Source organism: Chanos chanos, chromosome 1 (genome assembly GCF_902362185.1).
Source record: "Chanos chanos chromosome 1, fChaCha1.1, whole genome shotgun sequence".
NCBI classification, from domain to species: domain Eukaryota; kingdom Metazoa; phylum Chordata; class Actinopteri; order Gonorynchiformes; family Chanidae; genus Chanos; species Chanos chanos.
The window spans coordinates 41,284,324-41,300,507 of record NC_044495.1 but is presented as its reverse complement, the minus strand read 5'-3'; the positions used below and the strand labels follow the sequence as shown (position 1 = coordinate 41,300,507).

The window sequence follows — 16,184 nt, the reverse complement described above, 5'->3', positions numbered from 1 at the left end:
CATGCACGCACACACGCAGAGGCAGGCAGGCAGTTGTGAGTGGTAAGGAGGACTATCTCACTGAGCACGCACTGGTTATGAGGGTGGGCACGGTTGCATCCTGCAGCCTGTGATACTCCCTTAGGGGCACCAGGGTGTGAAAGAGCCAGTGAGAATCCAATTGGACTGTGTGCAAATGTGAAGAGGCAGGGGCTGTAGACAGATGGCCATTTGAAAACACTTTGGTGGTGCACGCAAACACACACACACACACACACACACGCAATATGCAGAAAGTAGAAGGGATTTATGCAAAACACATAACTGTATGTGCGTGTATGTGTGTGTGTGTGTTTGTATGCATCCCTGTTCTCTAGCATATTGCCTTGATAAACACTATCTTGGCGTGTTATCGTTCAGAACACAAGAGCAAGTGGGTTTGAGACTTATCAAATGGTGTAATTTCCTGTGTCAACATGTCCAAATATTAGTGAGAGGGAAAGTTGATATGAATCTATGGACGGGATATGACTGATGCGACACAGATAACCTCCAAAAGAGAGTCAGTGTTCAAAACTCAACCCATACTAACATAACAGAACTTTTTTTTACTTAAACCACAGTCTCTGCTGCTCTAAGACGAAAGGGCAAAAATATCATTACCAACACTTGCTTAGTTTCGATTTTTAAAATTTCTTGTTCAAAAGGGTTCTGCCCCCCCCAACAACTGACCACAAAATTTTACCATGTTGCCCTATTGATTCCTAGGGTTGTCAGAATACCCTCTAAATTTGTGTTGGATTGAGGTAGAACAATAAAGGCTAGAGACAGAGTCACCATGGATAATTTTAAGCGGTTTAGTCCCTTTTCACTAGCTGTGCAAAAGAAGCCCTTATACCCACATTGGTCCAAATGAGGCACTCCCCCCACCCCCTCCCCCACCAGAAAATCTATGTCTTCTGCACAAGGCAGATTGTTAAATGGAAGCCAAGGATTAAGAACCAGTCTCTGCAACTCAGCAATGAGAACAATGTCTTCCCGGTTCTGGCAGGAGTCATAATGAGTCGTGCGGAGAGGTTTTCACACTCGGGAATGACGAAATCAACTCGCATCCATACGTGGATAGTGGAACACGTTCTTTGGAAATGTTTGCTTAAAGTGCAGTGAATTACTTTCAAAACATGAGAGAGAGAGAGAGAGAGAGAGAGAGAGAGAGAGAGAGAGAGAGAGAGAGTGAATATTATTATTACGGGCCTCTGCATGTCTACCTGAGGGCGGGCGATAGGAGCCACTGAATTAAGGCGGCAAAGAATAACCGGGGGAGCAGGTGGCAGCTGCACCTGAACTGATGGAACTGCGGGAAGAGCGGCACTGGCAGGCAGCAACAACGTCAGGCGGCTTAACGGGGAACCGCAGACTGATGGACTGAAGAGACGGCGTCTAATGTAATGTACAAACGGCAAGGATTTTCCAAGGAAGATGGAACCATTTTGGGTTTTAATCCTCTAAAAGCTTTGGCACGGAGACGTGCTTGTGCTTGTGCTCTGCACAAGGCGCTCGAGGGGTAGATCTTTCTTTACTGATTAAAACAAATTAGGGGGAAATGCTGGCAGTTAATGTGCAGGTCGTTTCCAGGCAACAGCCCGAGCTCTCGCCCTTATCAGCCAGGAAAGCCTTGGATGCGTCTGCACGGCTGAGGTCATGAAATTCTTAACAAAACCAGTGCTTCGTCACGTTAAATGCTCCAATCAAAGACTTAAACATGTTAGAAACAAAAATGAGATGCTTGTCAATTATGATACCTCAATTGAAAAAAGGAAAAAAAGGAACCTTTGGAAAGACATTTTTTTTTAACTCAGCAACAAATGGCAGCGCGTCATTTTCTGTTTGCCGATACAATGTCGCCTCCTGGTGTACGTGACATCACTTCACAATTAGACTGCAGACTTCTCTTTAAGTGCAAACATTTTGAAAATTCCAGAGTCGTTTCATAATGCTTTTTTTCTGTGGTATTTGCAGAATAGCCTGAACAACGTATTAGCAGTTTGTAAGTTCTAATGTGGTAGTTATAGCAAATGGTATGGTACATATATTATCACATTCTAGTGGATTTTGGATCAAGAAGCTGTGCAGTAATGTTGCAGTTTGTAAATCCGTGTGTCACCAGGCATACGCAAAGCCAGTGAATTCATCCAACACTCAAGTAGATTCAGCTATCTATGGTGTCATGGCCGCTCTGTTTGTGTGGATTGGTATCTATGCTCCTTTGAATTACAGACCCATCAGAAATAATACTGTCTGTTAGTAAGTCCGACAGCATAAATACGATAAAAATGCGCTGGGAAATTATACTTCGCGTTATATATAAATATATAAGGACGTTTTACTTACTGTGAAGAGAAAATATCTCAACGTTTTTCGGAGTCAACGTGCGCCGTTCAATAACACTCCTCTGGATTGGCTGATATGCCGATAAGTATCCACCAATCACCGTATTCCTGCTTCAAACATATTGGAGTGGGTAGAAGTTGTTGCCTCACAGTCATCTGACAACCGTACTATAAATTTAGGATTGTAGCAGTAAGACTTGAACGTTAGCCTAAGAGGCAAACTTGTCAAACAGTATCAGGTGTCGCAAAATTAGATATTTGCAGTAGAATTGAACGGTTACTAATTAATGCAGTTAGATTGGTCAGTTACTTGTCCTAGGTGAACTCAGCATCTCCGTGCCGCCGCGACTGCTTTCGCCTGCATGCTGCGCAAATCATTCCATACATACATACATATAAATTCCATGCAAAATTAATATTCAAGCCTATAAAGTTACACCAAACGCAGAGCTGCAACACACGGTTTTTCTGGCGGACGGGGTGAATACCAAAGAGAGTCTAAGAGAGTCTGGTTTCAGTTATTCAAAGGAAAGACGAGCTGTATAGTAGGCATTATTATCTTTATTTGCATTGAACACAGCAGAGAAATGTCCCACGTTTTTATCTGTTGCTTTCATTAATTTGTGTGTGTTTATGAAGTTTGGTTTTTTGCTTGAAGCTGTCGACGGAAATCGTTGTTGGAGTTAGGTAGCGATTTGCACAAAAATCCGCAAATCTCCATTGTATCGTTTAGTTTAACTCACGTCATGGTCTTTCCGTAGAAAGAGTAATGAGAAATCAGCCTGGTTCTTTCCTTCAGTACTGGTCACTGCGTTACTACCTCAGCTTCCAACTAATGCGGTTAAAAGTTTGGAATGGGCTGTTTTCTTCCCTGTTTGACATGTTAATATTTTAATAATATCTGTAATAACGTTTTAGTTGACCTAGTGTTCTCTTAGGAACAATAAAAATTGGTCAACTGAAGAGAGAAAAAACACTTATCACTGATTTAATTCATATTAAAGTGTAATGAATGCTCATAGAGGCTGGAAGAATATGGACTATGTTAAGTTTACCATCTTTATAAAAAGATTGTATGAAAGATATGTTTAAAATCAGAGTGAACATCATTTTCAACGACACCCATTTACATTTTATGACTTTATTTAATGAGTTTATACTGACAAACACTGTCTCTCCCTCCTTATCTCTCTCTCTCTCTCTTCCTCCAACAAACATCCAAGACAGATGTTCACATGACACAGGAGGTTGGGGAGAAAAATGACTAAAAACAAACAAAAACATCCCATAAGATTTGCAGTCTCAATTACTGGGAATTTAACACAAAATTTAGGGAAAAGGGGGGGGGGGGGTGGAGCTAGCAGACAGGGAAGAGCCCTTGCAGTCCTAAGTAACCCTCAGTCAGCAACATATACAACAGACTTGTACAAAAAACACACACACACGCAAACAATGTAGAGTACAGAAAAAAACACATTCTGAGGCCTCTCAGATACAGTATAGGAAATGTGACGTATTCTACATCTCTGAGCCACCGTCACTAGGACAACGCCATTCTGGCTCAAAGGTCTGCCAGTCACAGCAGCCCAATTGCAGAACAGCAATAAGAAACAACAACCCACAGGTTACAGTGTAAGCAAATGTGTCCCACAGCAGACTCCAAGAGATGACCATATGACATGATGACACATTCTCACACAAGGGATCTTCTGAGGATTTTCTCAGAATGGTGTCTATTAGCTGAAATGTCCATGATCAACACATCAAAGTGCTCAAAATATGGTGGAAATGAGCAGAGGAAATAATTCAGTTGGACATGTACCTCACAAAGTAAAAAAAACCAACCAAAAAAAAAAAACAAGCATTTGAGACGACACAGTGGTCCAGCCAAATGTTTCCCCAACACTAGTTTCACCATTTAACCCATTCAAGCTTACACTGAGTTTACAATTCCCCAAGCTGAGGAGACAGAGATACATCTTCAAACAGGGAAACACTTCACTCATAGAACGCTAAAGGTGCTTTCAGCCCAAACATGTCCAGGGGTGAGAGAAAAAAAGCAGAGAGCGGAAAAAATCCATTCCCAAGGAGAGAGAGAGAGGGAGAGAAACATCAGGGAAAAACTCAACAATACCAAAACAACAAAAAACAAACAAAAAACAAAAACAAAAACCAAAAACAAACAAAACAAACAAAAGAGAATTGGTACAAGTTTTGTATTTACATCTTGAACAAGGGCTTAACACAAAAATATATTTACATTATGATATCTAGAGCCAACTGGGGATAGGGGGAATCTCTTGAGCAAACAGATCACTTCAGTAAACACGCTGTAAAGGATCTGGTTTGTCCAACAGGAAAACTAAAACTCTCTTTTCTCCAGTCGGATAATCCTGCTTGTTGGCAGTGTGTCCACTCAAGTTATCAGGCCAAGTGAGAAATCACAATAGTAGTTCCTTATGCCGACAACCCCTTTGGTCAAAGACACATTGCTTAGTGACACAGAAGACAGAATAACAAAAGGGAAATGCTTTATTTAAAAAAAAAAAAAACAACCCAGAAAAACTGAGAGAGAAATAGTAATGAAGTACTTGAAGACTATTATGAGTTGGACATCCAGACACACAGCAGTGGGATGCAGGGGTTGTGGGGACAGAGATGGGTTGACAGAGATAGTAATGATATGTTTTTATCAGCAGCACTAGTTCTGCTTCGGCAGTGGAGGCAAAGGACAGCTTTACTATTTATTTCTCTCTTTTTTTCTTAGACCGGCTACAAACTCTCTACTGACCGAACTGCAGTCTGAGATCTGATCTATCGACATATGAAAATGGATTTGTGTGCGTGTGTAGAGGATTCACACAGACACACACACACAATATCACACCAGGCATTCCACTTAACATCTTGCTTACACTCTTCTACACTGAAGCACACACCGCACTGGAAATGTCAGGTGTGAGCTGTTTAAAGGTGTGCTTCCACCTGGAGAGGTACAGTACACACAATGACTGTGGGGACTTGTCTAAGCTGGACAGTGATTCTGTATAGTCACCTCCTTTGGAAGGTACTGGAACATCTTGCCTTAAAGAGTCACTTGCACACTACTGTACAAAAGCAGGAAGAACAAATCCCCTTGAGCCTTACAAACACACACGCACACGCACATGAACACACACACACACACACACACTACATTTTGTGTACGTAATCAACGTATTAGTGGCATGAAGCAATTTGATAACACTCCCCAATCCCTCCTCCCCACCCCCACACAAAAAATCTGCACATTTTAAATACAAATCCCTGTAGTCCTTTCTTTGCTTTTGTTTTGTTGTTGTTTTTCTCTTTAAACATATTTTCCCTTCTCTACCTGTGCAAAGCTCAAAAAGTTTCCCACAAGTCTGTGAAACATTTTATTCACGGTATATTTACATGTTATAGTTGCAGCTAAAGAAAAGAAAAGAAAAGAAAAGAAAAAGACCCTGCCCTACTTACGAAACATTAAGACTTCATTGCCAATGTTTGACCAATGGGAGACAGTCAGCAACAAAAAACTCCCAATCAAAATGCACAGCCTTCCACCATCCAACCACTTTTGATGTGTAAAAAAAATTTCACTTCGTTCATCCACATCCAAAAAAAGAACAACAAAAAAAAAAAAAACACCAATAAATAAATTTACACGAAAGTAAAAGAATTTCTTTTTTTAAATATGATTTCATAAAACATATAAAACTGCAGGTTTATCCTTTAGCTTTAAAACCAGACCTATGCTCATTCAAACGATCTGTCTGTTATCTGGGGAAAAAAAAGGGGGAAGGAGAATCACAAAGGAGAAGCGCTGTTTTTTCTAAAACGTCCTGACGTGCGACATGTGACGGGGAAAACGATGCTGTGCCAACACTGGCATGGTCAGTCAGAGTGCAGCAGAATAAATTAAGATTTATTTAAAAAAAAAAAAAAAAGCCAAAGAAAAAGAAAAGAGGACCTGCCCCTCCCACCACTGCCCACACAGCTGAATGCCCGTAAGACAGGACTGTTGGTACTCTGATCAAAGCCAGGCAGTTCGTAACACTCGCTCCATATGAAGAACTGCATCATCACCATCTGTGTGTGTGTGTGTGTGTGTGTGTGTTCTATAGCTTAAACAGACTGGGTCAGTAGTAGTCAAAACAATTCAGAGAGCCTGCTTGGTCAGAGCACAGATTGTGTAAGGTAGGTGTCAGTCAGAGATGTCTCCATGCTAGGTACAACTTAAAGGGGTTGTTAATTGTGTGTGTGTCTGTGTGTGTATGTGTGTGTCCGAGGAAAAGTGTGAGGTAATTGTGTGGTTGTGTGTGTTCATGTCTGTGTACGCAGTTCAGGTTAGACGGACAGAGTGTGAACACTGAGGTGGAATTTTGAGGTGCTGTTGCTGATTGATTGTGAAAGAGTGTGTGTGTGTATGTGTGTGGTTGCCGGGTAGTCAGTGCTTCAGGAGCTGTTGTTGAGAACTGGTCCAGGTTGTACAGAACCGTCTGACCCTGATCCCTCTGTGAAAAGAAAAAGAGAGAGAGAGAGAGAGAGAGTGTGTGACAAAGAGGAAGTGTGTTAGATGAGACAACTCTCCCGACTCTACTGCCCTGAGTGTCACACTGAAATAGCCAATCAGTTGGTGAGATCGTTACCATGTGAGGCCGTGGTCTGTGCACGAGCGTGAGGAGGAATGAGCGTGCTGTTCAGCTGCGGCTGGATTGACAGCTCTGAGAGAGAGAGAGAGAGAGAGAGAGAGAGAGGGAGAGAGGGAGAGAGAGAGAGAGAGAGGGAGAGAGAGAGAGGGAGAGAGAGAGAGGGAGAGAGGGAGAGAGAGAGAGAGAGAGAGACAGAGAAAGACAGAGAGGGAGAGAGAGACACTGTCAGCTGTATTTAACTGTCTATAGCTGTTTCTTTCTTTGCTGTCTGATAAAGCTTTAAGAACACAAGAGTGTTTATGACAACATGAAACTAAACTAGAATAAAACAAATCAAGTGGCCAGAGAAATTCTACGAGCCACTGACCATATGAACAAACAATGTGCACCAAGAGGATAAACTGACCTCTGATTGATTTGATTGATTATTGATTTACAATAGTTGCCGTTTAATCTCTACACTTAAATTAGTCAAGACAAATTATCAAACCCACCTGAGGCCACAGAACAAGTGGGATGGCAGTTTACCACAGCAATTACCAGAGTAACATTAATGTAAGTGACATTAATGAAGAGAATGTTCTTTATGTTGAACTGGGGTGAGGTCAGGACTGGGAGCTGTTGTTGGGAATTGTGGGTTGAGTTAGGCTGTAAGGGTGTGATGGTGTTTGGTGAGAGGGTTGTGGGTTGAGTCAGGCTGTAAGGGTGTGATGGTGTTTGGTGAGAGGGTTGTGGGTTGAGTTAGGCTGTAAGGGTGTGATGGTGTTTGGTGAGAGGGTTGTGGGTTGAGTTAGGCTGTAAGGGTGTGATGGTGTTTGGTGAGAGGGTTGTGGGTTGAGTCAGGCTGTAAGGGTGTGATGGTGTTTGGTGAGAGGGTTGTGGGTTGAGTTAGGCTGTAAGGGTGTGATGGTGTTTGGTGAGAGGGTTGTGGGTTGAGTTAGGCTGTAAGGGTATGGTGGTGTTTGGTGAGAGGGTTGTGGGTTGAGTCAGGCTGTAAGGGTGTGATGGTGTTTGGTGAGAGGGTTGTGGGTTGAGTTAGGCTGTAAGGGTGTGATGGTGTTTGGTGAGAGGGTTGTGGGTTGAGTTAGGCTGTAAGGGCGTGATGGTGTCTGGTGAGAGGGTTGTGGGTTGAGTTAGGCTGTAAGGGTGTGATGGTGTTTGGTGAGAGGGTTGTGGGTTGAGTTAGGCTGTAAGGGTGTGATGGTGTTTGGTGAGAGGGTTGTGGGTTGAGTTAGGCTGTAAGGGTATGGAGGTGTTTAGTGATGGGGTTATGGGTTGAGTTAGGTTGTAAGGGTGTGATGGTGTTTAGTGATGGAAAACTGAGGGTTGAATTACATTGTAAGGGTGTGGTGGTGTTTAGTGTTGGGGTACAGTGGGTTGAGTTAGGTTGTAAGGGTGTGGAGTTATTTAGTGATGGGGGACTGCAGGTTAGGGTTAAGGTTTGGGTTCAGGCTGACTCACCGGCTGCGGTGAAGTTGAAAAGAGGGGGTAGATCGCGTCCACTGGGCAGGCGGGCACCAGGCTGGCGTAGCTCGTCAAAGAAAGCATGGGCACAGGCTTGCAGCGGAGAGAGCCTCGTACCTGGGGTATACTCCAGCAACCGAGAACACAACGAGATTGCCTCTGGAGGGGTCCGTGGCTTAAACACCTAACAGAGACAGAGGGAGAGAGAGAGAGAGACAGAGAGAGAGAGAGAGAGACAGAGAGAGTTGAAAGAGGGCTTAATGGAGGACCAACAGAGGCAGAAAGTGAAAGCATTTTTAACAAAAAACTCATGGCAATTTATCACTCCATAACATTCCTCCAAAGAGGAGCTCTACGAAGTGGGCTTTCCCTTGCATGAAAACATCTCAAACTGGCAATGCCAAAGCCAAGCTGACCCATACAGAACCATGGATCTGAGTGAAGGGGGAGGGAACAGTGTTTACCTTTGTCCAGGGGTGTGCTTTAATCTGCGGGAATTTGAATTCTGTATAGTTGGGGTTCATTTCTCTGATCTGCTCCCTTGTCGGGGTTCCGAGGACCTGTGGGATAAGGTAAATATTAAAAACATAAGTATTAAAACCAGCTTTAAGAACTGACTTATGGACGAGTGGGAGGACTGGGTGAAAAAGACAAAACAGCCAAGGTGATGGCAGCCTGCCAGTTTTCTCTCTTCTCAATGAGTGGAACAGCCGTCCCACGCATTAAACTCACACCCCAAATCCCAGTAATTAGGATTTTTTTTTTTTTAAATGTCATTTCGCTGCCATTTTACTACAGGCTAAAATTTTATTTCACAGTGAGACAGAATGGAACAAGGGTCAAAAGTGATCTTTTCTTGGTCACGCACATCAGTAATGAATTAGGGGGCTTAACAGACACTGTGTGCTGAAAAGAAGTCAGACTCAGTGACAGATATGTTGTGGGGTTGATTTGTCCTGCTTCACAGCTGGGGGGGATGAAACTTGGCAACACATGGATCAATCGATGGTGATTAAAAGAAGAAAAAACATCCGTAATATGTTTATCGGACCGCAAAACAATTGTTTTGTGCCAGTGACGTCAAACCACGGTCGGAACGCAAACTTGTGGTTGGAACTGAAGAGAAAAAGAAGAGTTCACAACCACAGCCCGAAGCACACACTCAATGATTCTTTATGGAAGAAATGGTCAAAAACAACAGCGAATTTATGTGATTTTTACACTTTTAAATAAATGTATAACATGGAACAACCCCCACCCCACACACACACACACACACACACGTGCATGTTTGGAAATTACATTAATAACGTACCACTTGTTACTTTTCACATGCTGTACTTATGTTTTTCATTGGTATCAAATGCCTGAATAATTATGAAGACTGCTACAGATGAACAGAGTTGAAGTAAGTTCATAAAAATTGTACCATTCAAGAGGCCACTGGAGTCCATCCCAGTTACTTATATATATATAATCATTATAATTAAACAGTGGGAAATGCTACGGACTGTTGCTTTAAGAGAACCAGCGTTGAGCTGTTCCGTTACCTTAATGATTTCCACGAGCTGGTCGACGCCGCTGTCTCCGGGGAAAATGGGTTGGCCTAGCAGCAGCTCCGCTAGCACGCAGCCCGCCGACCAGATATCAATGTTAGCCGTGTAGTCCGTGGCACCGAAGATGAGCTCCGGGGCACGGTAGTACCGCGAGCAGATGTAAGACACATTGGGCTCACCCCGCACCAGCTGCTTCGCGCTGCGCAAGAGAAAACACGGTAAATCTCTCGCTAACTGCCTCTCCTAGGAGTTCCGACTCCACAAGTGCAATTTCAGTCTGCAAAGCGTCTTTGCCGCACGAACGCGGCATGATATTTTTCGTCAAGTCTGGAAATGTGACCTGAAACTTAAACGCAAAGACTAAATGGTCTTATCAGATTACAATAAAGATGAGACCATCGTGGTGCCTCTGGGGGACCTGGAAGATAATACTTCACTGTTTGCTGTAAATCACAGAGGGAACTAATGTTTCCCCAGCAGGTTGGTAATAGCCCATGCAGTCTTAAGACCACATGACACAAACAAACAGGAAATAATGTGCAAACTAAACTGAGTTCGAATTCTATAATGACTGTTTACACAGGCCAGGAAAAAACAAAGCACTTTAACTGTTTCATCTCGTAAATAGTTAACACGACAAGCTAACCTCACTGAGTGACGTCCCCGTCTTCAGAGCTGACTGCACAACATGAAACGGTAAAAATGAATTGAACTCATGTGAAAAAAAAGACATGGACATTGGTCAGTGAGTCTGTTAGGAATCCTAGTGAGACAGAGGGTAACTGAACTCCAGTGTATAAGCACAGGGAATGTACAGTCAGAGTACAGCACTGATCTCAACCTGACAGGAGACAGGAGGAGATTTAATGTGTGTATGTTACTGGTCTGGGTCCAGATCCCCCTGGTCAAAACTAAGCCTGATCCAGGATGCTACGATTCAGTATCGTAGTAACAACGTCCGTGTCAAATCTAGTTTACAACAGTGTTCTGTTCGTTGTTTTGGTCAATCTAAGAATGAAGGTCAAAATCATGAACCTCAGTTTCACTCTGTAGCAAAAAGAAGGGCTTATGTTGAGTTGTCAGCCGCATTGCTTGTCAATTTCCTGAACTGAAAATTAAACCGTGTCCCTTCACAGCTGGTCACGTCATACCACAGTGATCTTTGAGGAAAATGGTGCAGCCATACATGGCAGGATTTATACGCATTACTGAGTGTGTGTGTGTGTGTATTCAGAAACAGAGCCAAAGCTTTCAGCCAAAATATCCTCTGTCATACCCTCTGGCCTTATTGTAAAAAAGGCGTTTTGTGAGAGAAGTGACAGAAGTTTTTATATGAAAACAATTAGAAATATTAAAATTTCTGTAAGTGAACGCTCTTGCCTGTAAACAGAACACAAACACACACACACTTGTGTACAAACACAGGCACAAACTCACCTGCCAAAGTCACAGAGTTTAAGGACGGCTGTCTCTGGATCCACCAGCAGATTCTGAGGTTTAATGTCTCTGTGACACACACCCTGGGAATGAATGTATGCCAGACTGCGAAATAACTGATACATATAGACCTGTGAGTGAGAGAGAGAGAGAGTGAGAGAGAGAGAGAGAGTGAGAGAGAGAGAGAGAGAGTGAAAGAGCAAATGTCACACAGAACGAAACACTGTGCCTCACAATATTCAAAAAGAGAGAGAGAGTTGTAAATCCTGCACTACTGCAAACCCTGTCAGCCTAACAGGCCATACCAAAAGTCTCATACGGACCTTTACATACCAGTTTAACCACAATGATTTTAGTCACAGACATGTCGAGAGAAATTCAATATTGTACAATTAGAACTTACTCACTGAAATAGTAAACAGTGATGAAGGTCATGTGACCTGTCTGAAGTCTGCATGTGACTAAATAGATTATCACAAACAGAGCTGACTGTTCCACTGACTGAACTGTTCAAAACATAGCTGACTAACAGTTCCACTGACTCTGAACTGTTCAGAACAGACCTAACTATTCCACTGACTGAACTGTTCAAAACAGGGGTGACTGTTCCACTGACTGAACTGTTCAAAACAGAGGTGACTGTTCCACTGACTCTGAACTGTTCAGAACAGAGTTGACTGACTGACACATGATACCAGCTGCCCCTAAGATCCTGCATCGTGTTCCATCAGCAATGATGTAAAGAATATCGTGTTACATTTGTGCACGGGTTCTGAGGAAAGATTTCAAACAGCAGTGAGATCATCGTGGCTTTTTCCCTTACAGCTCTGAGCTATCTCCTCCTAACAGACATCCACTGAGACCACAGCAGCAGAAAGATTTAAGCTTTTGGCTTAACATGTGCGGGTTAACAGAAACTCTAGCTACTCTAGGGGAAAAGGGTATTTTCTGGATTCATTTAAAATTCAGGCATTTATACTGGCAGTGCACAAAACAAAACCTTTAGAGATAAGTAATTATGTTGAGTGAGATTTTTTGGGTGCATAAAGAAATATTTCTGTGTGACTTCATGCAATGATGAACCCTGTACAGTAACCACAGATGATTCCGCCTGCAGGAGTGTGGTATCAGCTCAGACAGGCAGTGTATAACTGTACACACCCTTTCCTATTTGTAAAGTCAGTCATAGCATCTCTTCACGCCATGGTCTGTGCACTGTCAATGAGCTACATAATGTGTTTGTTGAAAATTGCCACTTGCATGATGACAGCTACATCTACATGGTCACATGACCACTCATGACAACCAATGAGCACTGAGAGGGGGAGGGACTCCACCCAGTCAGAAAACACAGCCAATTATGTCCCTGTTGAACCGCTGTGACCACGATTTTACCATAGAGGGCTTTTTTGTTGTCGTTGTTTGTTTTTAATGGAATCATATTCTATCGTTATTCATGAGCCCTGTCAAAAATTCTGCTGACTGGAATAACTCTTTGTTCAGCTGAGCAGCAGGCTGAGTGTTTTTACCTTGACGTATATGATGGGAATGATGGTCTTTGCTTTGCTGAAGTGTCGTGCCACTCTGTACACCGTCTCAGGCACATAGTCCAACACCAAGTTCAAATACACCTCGTCTTTCTATAGAGCAAAAACAGGTCACGCTTTCATTCAGACAGCACCACACAGACCACTGAGAGTGAGAGGGAGGGAGAGAGAGAGAGAGAGAGAGCAAGAGAGCGAGACTTTGACTGGTGTCTTTGAGAAAACAGCGCTGCCGTCAGCTGCCGTTTCGCTATGAGTCATGAGGGGTCCGGCGACAGAATGTGTGGCAGCAAAATACAGGCCATAACCGGAAGGGGGGGAGAAAATGCTGTATTGTCAGAAATCTTTATCAAGTCATGTTGTTTGACTTCTCGACCAATACAAACAGAAGCACCATATGTGGTGTGAGCCATTTAAACAGGGTAAAACATCAAACATCAACACCCAAAAACCACCCAGACACATTTGTACCTGGGTTTTTACATGCATTCAACAAATCTGTGTGCACTTACAAAAACTGTGGGTTGTTATGCAGAAAAAAAAAAAAAATTAAAAACTATTTCAAATTAGAGGGGAAAATACAGAGAGTAGAAATAAAGAGCGGACATTTCAGAGTGTGTCACCTTCTCTCCACTGGAGTAGAAAAAGTAGCGCAGCCTCACAATGTTACAGTGGTCCAGCTTCCTCATGATCTGGAGCTCTCGATTCTGTAAGACACACACACACAGGATGACACAGGACTGAGACCACAACTTCCACAACTCACTGACTTCCCAGTTTCCCATTTAACTGTAAACGTACAAGAACACTGGAATGAATCCCGTTACATCAACAGAAATGAACTGGACAGACTTAAACAAGATTGTTATTAAATCCCTCCGCTCAGTACTTTACTCGACCCAGGATTACAAGTGTCATTTATATGGACCAAGCCAAATGGCCGTTCTGTTGTATGTGGTTCTGTGAGTTTGTGTGTGCGTGTGAAAAGGTATGTATGTATGGGATGCCTTAAATCTTTTATCCCGCAGCACCTTGGAAATGTGTGTGTGGGTGTTCAGAGAGTGTGTGAATTGTACCTTAAAACGCTTGTCCTGAAGCACTTTCTTGATTGCCACCATCTCCTGGCTGTCCATGAGTCGTGCCTGATACACCACTCCAAACGATCCATTTCCGATCACCTTAATATCTGTGTATGACACTTCCTGCGGACGGTCTGGACCCTGTCCAGGCGTGGCCACCACAGTGGTCACCTTCCCACTGTCTCCTGGTTAAAGGCACAGGGGAAAAAACAAGCAGAGCTTAAAAATTTCACCAGCATTATCAATGACTGCGCCACGGGAAGTCACTGAAAAGTCTCTCTTCTACTATGACAAGAAACATAACATTAACCATGAAGGAGTTTGAGGCATGACAAACGTGAAAGAGTTGGACCAGTGCAAGAGAACGAATGACGGAACGTTAACATCAAAACTCCGAAGGCCAAAACATTAAAACTAGCCAGCAGAACTACGCCTATCCAGGCGCAGCTCGCTAGGTGCATAATTACATCTATCAGAGAAAATTTTCCCCAAAACATCAAGTTAGACTAAAGAGTTTTCACTCCAACTAACAAGTTCCTCAGGTGACATAAATAGTTGTAAGCTCTGGAAGACCGGTAGCTTCCTAAGAGGTAACCGACTAAGTGCAGTTATTTCTTGAAATTCTTTATATAAGCACACAATGGGTAAACGAAAAATAGAAGCAACTGTGGTCGCGAATAACTGCGACACACTCCACATGCAGATTAGACGAATTGGAGACACTAAATTGCACCTTGGTATGGATGTGTGCGTGCGTGCGTGGGTCTTTGTCTGTGTGTCTGCCATGCGATGGACTGGCGACCTGTCCAGGGTGTTTCCCCGCCTTTCCCCCTATGAGCGCTGGGATAGGCTCCAGCACCCTCCGCGACCCTAACCAGGATAAGCAGCTTAGATAATGAGTGAGTGAGTCGACACACACATCGCAGTCTTGTTAAACCGCTATCAACAATGATCGACAGGGATCTGTCATTAACCAAAGAATGAGCTGGCTAGTTGACAGGGGACGTGCGATACATGAAGCACATAACCTACAATTTACAGACCAAAATCTTAGTACCTTAAACAAAACTAGCCAATAACACATAGTACTGATACCGCTTCGTCTAATTACTCATCATCAATACCTGGCTAACAGTTAGTGTTGAACTGTCATGAAGCGCAGGTACTGGGACTCCAGGGGCACGCAAACGCGTGGTGCATCTAGCACCTCAGCAGTGGTCAGATAAATGACCGCGAAGTGTGTTCAATTAAGCATAAAGCGAGAATACATTTACATCTCATTTCGCAAGCAACCGACAGTTGATAGTGTGTAAGAGGGTAACATAAACACAGTTCGATTAACAAGAGAGTATCCGAACTTGCCCTGTGTGTAGTCTATCAATTCTTACAACGTTACTAGAGTAACGTTAACAGTAATAATTAATTCGCCGTGTTGGTAAGAACTTCAGGTAACCGGTCAGTTTGTGTTTGGTACAGTGTCGTTAAGAGACACCGGTAGATAAAGTATTGCTTAGCTAGCTTAGCTACCATCACAGGCGTTGACCAAACAGCTGCTGGCCAGCTAACTTAGCATAGCTGGCAGCAGGCGACAAAACTAGGCTAACTAAGCTAGGTTAACTAGGTTAAACGATCTTGCTGGCTAGCTATTCACCATAATTTTTGAACATAAACTGGTGAACTGGATGCCTTCATCTTCAAAGGTTTACGCTTTATTGGCGTATTCTTCGCGCTGTTTCATCATAACAACTGCTAATTACTGTTATACTCACTGGCCAGCTTTAAATTGGCGCCCCCTGACGAGTTGCTACCCGAGGCCTGAGAGACCCCGGATTTTCCTGTATTACTCCCCACGACAGCGGCTGATCCGGCGGATGATGAAGCGGCTCCAGGAGCCCCTTGTGGCTCAGCAAACGAGCTTGTCCTGGGCCGCCCGCTGCCGCTCATTTCTGTTCGAAAGTGTGGCGGGTCAGGGGTTAGGGATACGCGATTTCTGGCCTAGAAAGTCTGGTCTGCACCTCTTCTTATTTCTATTATTGTTTAAAAAAGACGTACATTGCACCGT

The 16,184-nt window shown here is 43.3% G+C and overlaps 1 protein-coding gene across 1 annotated transcript; it reads right to left on the bottom strand.

The window, feature by feature from the left end:
• Positions 1 to 6,378: 6,378 nt before the first annotated feature.
• On the bottom strand, positions 6,379 to 16,183 carry gsk3aa (glycogen synthase kinase 3 alpha a). The gene is made up of 10 exons (XM_030784445.1): positions 15,892 to 16,183; positions 14,120 to 14,307; positions 13,667 to 13,750; positions 13,029 to 13,139; positions 11,500 to 11,630; positions 10,057 to 10,261; positions 8,971 to 9,066; positions 8,504 to 8,690; positions 7,040 to 7,114; positions 6,379 to 6,904 (listed from the first exon to the last, which is right to left on the bottom strand). The coding sequence occupies exons 1-10, from the start codon at positions 16,064 to 16,066 to the stop codon at positions 6,846 to 6,848; spliced, it is 1,311 nt and encodes a 436-aa protein (XP_030640305.1). The 5' UTR covers positions 16,067 to 16,183; the 3' UTR covers positions 6,379 to 6,845.
• Position 16,184: the final 1 nt, after the last annotated feature.

Bases quoted from the DNA above. Each gene is read 5' to 3' on its own strand.
- gsk3aa (XM_030784445.1), bottom strand. From the start codon at position 16,066: ATGAGCGGCAGCGGGCGGCCCAGGACAAGCTCGTTTGCTGAGCCACAA. The intron at 7,115-8,503 runs GTGAGTCAGCCT...TCTCTCTCTCAG, and splicing joins TTTCAACTTCACCGCAGCCG to AGCTGTCAATCCAGCCGCAG. The intron at 6,905-7,039 runs GTAACGATCTCA...TTCTTTTCACAG, and splicing joins ACAGACCACGGCCTCACATG to AGGGATCAGGGTCAGACGGT.